The following is a 6,690-nucleotide window of genomic DNA, read 5'->3' as shown; positions in this document are numbered from 1 at the left end:
GACACTTCAGTAGAATCGTTCAACTCAAGGAAAAGTGAGAACTGTGATCTCAAAAATGTGTGTAGTCTCCCTTATCAACAGGCTGAGTTAATCTCCAATGTTTAATGGGTCGAGACGGGGTCGCTAATACCACATCAAAAGAAACTGGTGAATGATCTGAAATGGCGATGCTGATACTGACATGGCTAATTTTCAGAAAAACCTATATCAACAAGAAAAGTCTATACGTGTATATGTACGGTGGGATGAGAAGAAAGGAAAATGCCTTAGTAGTGGGATTCGCATGTCGCCATGGATCCACAATCCCCAGCTGAGTTTTGAAAATTCTAGGGTTTTAGCAGATTTATTCAGGGAACAGGCCTTAGTTGACGATCTATCCAGCAGAGTGTCCTGAACCAAGTTAAAATCACCTCCAATAATAAGATGATAGTTTTCCAAATTTGGAAGTGAAGAGAAAAGTTTAGCTATAAAAGAGTCGTCATCCCAGTTCGGCCCGTACACGCTAGCCAGTATCACAAGTGAGCCCTGCAAGTTTCCTGACACAAATGTGAAACGGCCATCTGGATCAGCAATAACTTTATGTTGCTCAAACAGAATATGATTACGAATAAGTATGGCTGTCCCTCTAGCCTTGGCGTTAAATTTGGAATGATATATATTGCTGATCCAGTTTCTCTTGAGTCGCCTCACTTCTCTGTTGCAGAGATGTGTCTCTTGAAGAAAAAACACATCTCCTTTAAGCTGCTGTAAATGCGCCATAACTTTGTTAACTTTGGTTGCATTCCCCACCCCTCTCACATTGCAGGAGACAATTCTAAGACCATTGATTGTGCTCGACATACCTTACTATATTCAGACAGGTCTTTGATTTGACAAGTTTGACAGTGGCCAGGGGAAAGCTGGTGTCTGTATTTGAGGTAGTAAACTGTGAACAGAACAGGGGGGAAAAAAACAGAAAGAAAAATAAATAAATAAAATAAAATAAAGTAAAATAAAATAAAATAAAAAAGACACAACAACAACAACAACAACAACAACAACAACAACAACAACAACAACAAAAAACCCCCAAAAAAACCCCATAAAACAAGGCAATACATACATGCAGATCGAACAACATAAATTGGACCTGAATACCCCCGAAAACAAAACTTGCAAGTGTCCATTGCACAGCAAGGTGTAAACATTCCCGTGTGAAGACTTCGCCATCACAACTCTTATCAAATGGCTTGCTTCCCTGTGGCGGCAAGGTCTCACTATAAAAATATGCCTTGTCAATATTCTGCTAGAAAAAATTGAGGAACTAGGATGTATCTTACTATACAAAAACGGACAGAAGAAAAGCACAAAAAAGGCAGGCTGGGGTATTGTTGTCCCCCATTTGTACATGGCAGGAATCAAACTGTAGGAGAGGCAATAATAATGAAAAAATGCGTGTTTATATAAAGTAAAACAGTATATACATATATGTGTACGTAGCAGACTAGCGTGCCAACGGTGGTATTAGAACAAAATATAAACAGGGGTATTATAAAGGAAAATGAGAGAAAAACAGAAAAAACAATGAGGTTAGAATTACTCAAACCATGCTGTCCTCTAGGTACCAAACATCAAACTAAAATGTCATGAGCCCTTCTATAGAAGTGGCAGGATCCAACCCTGACCCTCAGATCAGGTTTCCAGAATGTTAGAACTCAGGGGACGGTGTGAGGCGATGTAACTCCGAGCGTCGCCTGGTGACGCCAGTCGCTTCCGGTTCCCTTCGTCAGTCATAACGAACAGTTTGGCCGGGTAGCGAAGCTGAGGCTTGGTTGGACCAGAACTTAAATCTACTCGGATATGTTTCAAGCCTTGTAAAAATACTAGAAAAAAAATTGTGCTGCAAAATTCTGAATACCACTAAAAAACTACCTGCTTCACCATTGTAACATGTACTGAAGTTTGGGAACCACCTGCTCATGTTCGTGCACTTATTTTTTAGAGTAACAGTTGGAGATTGGGACATCAGAAATGACAGCCCCAACAAAGCTTCTGATAATCCTGGGGGAGAACAACGCACTCAAGTTAACCCTTCCTTTGGGGATACCAAAGAATGTTAACGAGCTCAAAGCGGAGATTGAAAATCAGTGCGGAGTTTCTGAACAGTTCAGATTGCAGTACATGGACACAGATTTTAATCAGTTCCTTAACATGACATCCACATTTGATCTAAAAGACATGGACAAAATAAAAGTGATTAAAACAGGTGTACCAGAAACATCCACTGGTAGTAATGAAAGCAGTGTGTCCTCATTTAACTTGGGTAGCCCCTGCTCTGGCCACAACCCTGATTATGACACAGATATACTGTCATCGCCAGAATCCAGGTCATCAAGCTCCTCGAGCTCAGCAAACTCCACGCTGCGATCAGAAGCCTGGCCACTGGACTTTCGCATACCTGAGTTTAGCTTCGATGTAGAGCTGCAATTGACAAAAGGCAACCAGGAATTCCAAGCCAATGGAACACTTTTAACCCTAAAACCAAAGCTCAAGTCTGACATTTTAGAGAGCTTGTCTTCAGAAATTATGAAGTACAAAGCTTACCCTTCAGACAGCAATCTTAGTGATGTTTGCCAAGCTTTGGTTGTAAAGCATCCATGCTTGAAAGAGAAGGGTTCAGAAACTGGATTTTCTGCATGGAAGATCAGTTTGAAGTATAAAATGTCAAACTATCGTGGAAAACTGAAGAACTTAGGGTGTAGTGAGTTGGTCATCAATTCTCTCAAAAGAAGAGGGAACAGTAATGTGCATCCCAACCAAGTCAAGAAACCCAGGAGAGCGGAGGTGAATTTCTGCCCTGATTATCCAGCTGGAGAAACCCGAGAGAGTCAGGAAGAAGAAAGGTTGGTGCTGCTTTCAGAGTTCAAGAAGAAGAACAACGATGAAACCATCAAAGCAAAAATGGCCCAAACCTTTCCTCACCGGAGGCAAGAAATTCTTCAGGACATGCCCTTCGTAGCTGACTTTAAAAGCCGATGGCCAGCTCTTTTTTTCTCCACGTGAGGTAACTGAATCAGTTGATCTGCAAATGCACTTCACATGCAATATTTTAACCCATCACGCTAAACATTTGTTTATTTTACAGATAAATGCTGAATTCCAGCGCATCACTACGGTCCCGCTAACATCCACATTTATGGCACAGCTGGACAACAACACAACCAAACTGAACTCCCTTCAGAAGCAAGGGAGGAACATCTGGACGCAAGATCACAGAAATCATGGCTGCAATTGATGAGGTTTGGAATTAATTTTTTTGAATGCTTCATTCCCTCTTTTAATACATATGATTTTGTTGTCTCCTTCTATTGTAAGGTAAAGTTTAATGTTGGTATTATGGGATTGTTTATTCTTTGTCCTTTTCATGATAGTGTTGTCACAGTAATAAAGTTTTAAGTTGATTTGGATACTTCATAAAAAAAATTGCCAGAATTAAAAGCTGTTTTTACAGGACCGTAGCGTTTCCAAAACGGGATTTGCCGCGGCTCCCTGGGGAGAATTTTGGCATTTACAGTAGAAAAGCTGAAGCTAGAATAAACTGCCATCAGGCACCTTTCAAACCAAGACGGGATAAAGGGAGGTCTCTCTCAGTCTATTTGCTTTTGCCTAGCATTTAAAAAATGGAGTGAATGGGGAACTATAAGCATTTTGGTTGCAAATGACTCTTTAATGGTACGAATTATTCCTGGTGAGCTCAATAATCATGTCGACTTTAAATGAAAAGTAATAAGTAACTTGAAGGATTTGGAGGAGTAGATTTAGACTTGGGAATACATTATGGTTACCACATACAACACTGTAAGCCGCCGCTGCATGGTGCATGGATATTCGAATATGTGTTTATTTATGGAAACCAGAGGCTTTTTCAACCACTGTTGTTGTATCCAAGTGCTATGCCATGGCGGGTTACAGGGTGCTTTGGCGTAACCGTAATGTAGGCCCAAGTCTAAATCGCCTCCTCCTGCAAATCCGTCGTGTTACTTTTTACTTTTCATTTGCAGTCGACATGATTATTGAGCTCACCAGGAACAATGGGTATAAGATCAGAAATGTACTGTGCTGGTTACAAAATGCTTTTTTCTCACTTATCTAACTCTTGGCAATATGGTAATAGACAAATTTCCACTTTGGGTGGAATATCCCTTTAATTGATAAGAAACCCTGCAATTTGTATTATTATGTTTATTTATTTATTTATTTTTTTAGGATGTGGACTTCCATGAGGCCGAAAGTGAAATGGAGAAGACGCTCATTGGCATCTACATCATCAAACCAGAAGGAGAGCGTGACCTTGACCCGGCAGAAGACATTGGTATCATAATTGAGGGTGTCGCTGTGCTCAGAGATCTTCCTGATGTTGCCACTGCTGTTGTGTTGTTGTTCGGCCTGATCTACACTTTAAACATGAGCTACCCATCCAACCTCAGGTACACTTTTGAGTTTTTTCAGAAAGTACTGATGGGACTTGATGCTAAGAAGCTATCAAACAAAGTTCAAGTGCTCAGAAACAAACTCCTTGAATAAAGAGGAGGAAGCGGGAGGCCCTTATTGCTTAACTTAGTTTGAATGCTTTACATTCAGGTATAGTTAAGTTGTTCATAAACACTTTTTTTCATTGTCAGTACTGTTTCTTGGGAACATTCACCAGTTTTAGAGAACAATAATGTTCATTTGCATTTTAGCAAAATACTGTTACTTAAAAAATTGGTGTTGCACTTCTTCTACTGCTACTTGACAACATACAGAAAATGACAGACATTTCAAAAAGTTTTAGCGGTTAGGCCACTGTGATTTGATATTTCAAAGAATGTGACATTTGGCAGCTGTCTGCAACTTGGGATGTAACCATAACTTGAAAAACTGAGTAGCACTGTTTTACAGTACAGTTTTTGAACAAAACAGCCAATTTTCACTGTTTTAAATTAGTTTAGTTTGCTCTTTCATGCTTATCAGTGTTTGAAAATAATTCCTGAAACGTCTTGTAAAATGTAGGATTTCTTTTGATAATTTGGATGCTTTCTGGACCAGTTGAAAGACAAGTTGGTTAGCACTTCACTGATCTTTGAAGTAAAATATTGTTTTATGCACAAAGTATTTAGTTAAAGTTGTAACAAGTTGTCTGCATTGATTGCACTTTGTGTTAAGCTACGGCTCTACAGTCTTTTCGGTCTGTCAACAAGTATTTAATATGCACTGAATGTGCTTATTAAAGGCAGGATTGTGTTTGATAATTTGGGTGCTGTCTTCATTTCTTCCTAAAAGATCTCCCTAAGATTTACTTAAAAATGTTATGTCAAGTGGTTCCACATAACTGCTTTAAGTAACTTTTAAGAAACTTTGCTATTTTGTATGGAAGTAACCAGTGTAAATGATTTATTTGTAATTGTATTGAATAGAAATTACTTAACAATTTTATATAATTCAAAAGCAACAAAGTTATGTAGCAGCTACATAACAGTTTTACAAAGATACTACCTAACCAGGTTATGTCCTTCTAAAGCAGAAAAGTTATGTACCAGCTAAGTAACAGTATTACAAAGATATTGCCTAAACAAGTTATGTAGGCTTAAAGCAACAAAGATAAGTATCAGCTAAGCATTGCAATTAAGTTACATTTAGCCAATACACTTACGTAAATCTAACTTAACAGTATTGAGTTCAAACTAAGTAACAACATTTCTTAAAAGTTACTTAAAGCAGTTGTGTGGAACCACTTGACATAACTTTTTTAAGTAAATCTAATGTTTTATTTTTTTGAGTGTGTGTAGGGGCGGGTCTAGCAAAGTGTTGCCAGGGGGGCAGGTAGGGCATTAACAGGGAAAGGGGCCACAAAGACATACTTTCTTATTCTCATTTAAAATGTTAAGCTTTTAATAAATAATTATCTGAGTCTTACAACAAACGATTGATAGATTGATACATATATACCATCAAGACAGTGTACATCACTGTCACAACAGTGTTTGTTTTCATTCAAAGGCTTTATGATTTTTCCTATAATGGCGGCCGGTCTAAAGTCAAAACGCCCGGGCCGATTTTTTGTCCCAGTCCAGCCCTGCATGCATCTCATCTGCAGTCTGGTGTTGCCTACATCTTCCTATTCAGAAGGCAGAATTTCTGAGTTCTGAGTGCAATCAAAGCACCACGACTGCAGTTTTTGTGTTGGATGTAAAAAGCGCACATGACGCTGTAACGTAGGCTAGAATCATGGCGGCGGTCAACGACGGTCCAGGCGTGGGATTTCTCTCGTGGAAATATGCACATTATTTTTTCCTTTGGTAGGTGGCACAGTGCACTTGTGGCAAGTAAGCAAGCTAGAAGACTGGCACTCCTGCTGGGTATCCAGTTAGCAACACATTAACAAGAGAAGTCTGAGTAAAACCAAAGTTACTTTCCCTAGTAACTAGTTACTTTGAAAGTAACGAGTAACTTGAAGTAACTGAGTTACTTTTGATGGAAGTAACTAGTAATGTAACTAAGTTACTAATTTAAAGTAACTTACCCAACACTGGTCATTACACAACAAATTTGGAAAATTCTAAATTTCATGTCTGCGGCAACCTACTACCTAAGTAACACATGAACAGCCTACACAACACTGAAAACCCTGGGTTAAACCACAAATTAAATATAATCCTGGTTGTAGTATAA

General features: G+C 38.9%; 1 protein-coding gene across 3 annotated transcripts in view; it reads left to right on the top strand.

Annotated features, from left to right (window-relative positions):
* The window catches only part of LOC120734724, a 17,079-nt gene extending 13,477 nt beyond the window's left edge, over window positions 1–3,602 (top strand). For all 3 annotated transcript variants that reach the window (XM_040033688.1, XM_040033689.1, XM_040033690.1), the window contains 2 exons: window positions 1,982–3,043; window positions 3,125–3,602. In XM_040033688.1, the coding sequence (XP_039889622.1) occupies window positions 2,011–3,042 (1,032 nt within the window). In that variant the 5' untranslated portion in view covers window positions 1,982–2,010 and the 3' untranslated portion in view covers window position 3,043; window positions 3,125–3,602. The remainder of the gene's footprint in view (window positions 1–1,981; window positions 3,044–3,124) is intronic.
* Window positions 3,603–6,690: the final 3,088 nt, after the last annotated feature.

This window comes from Simochromis diagramma, unplaced genomic scaffold (genome assembly GCF_900408965.1).
Source record: "Simochromis diagramma unplaced genomic scaffold, fSimDia1.1 OVJJ01000564.1, whole genome shotgun sequence".
NCBI lineage: Eukaryota > Metazoa > Chordata > Actinopteri > Cichliformes > Cichlidae > Simochromis > Simochromis diagramma.
This window is presented reverse-complemented; position numbering and strand designations above follow the sequence as displayed.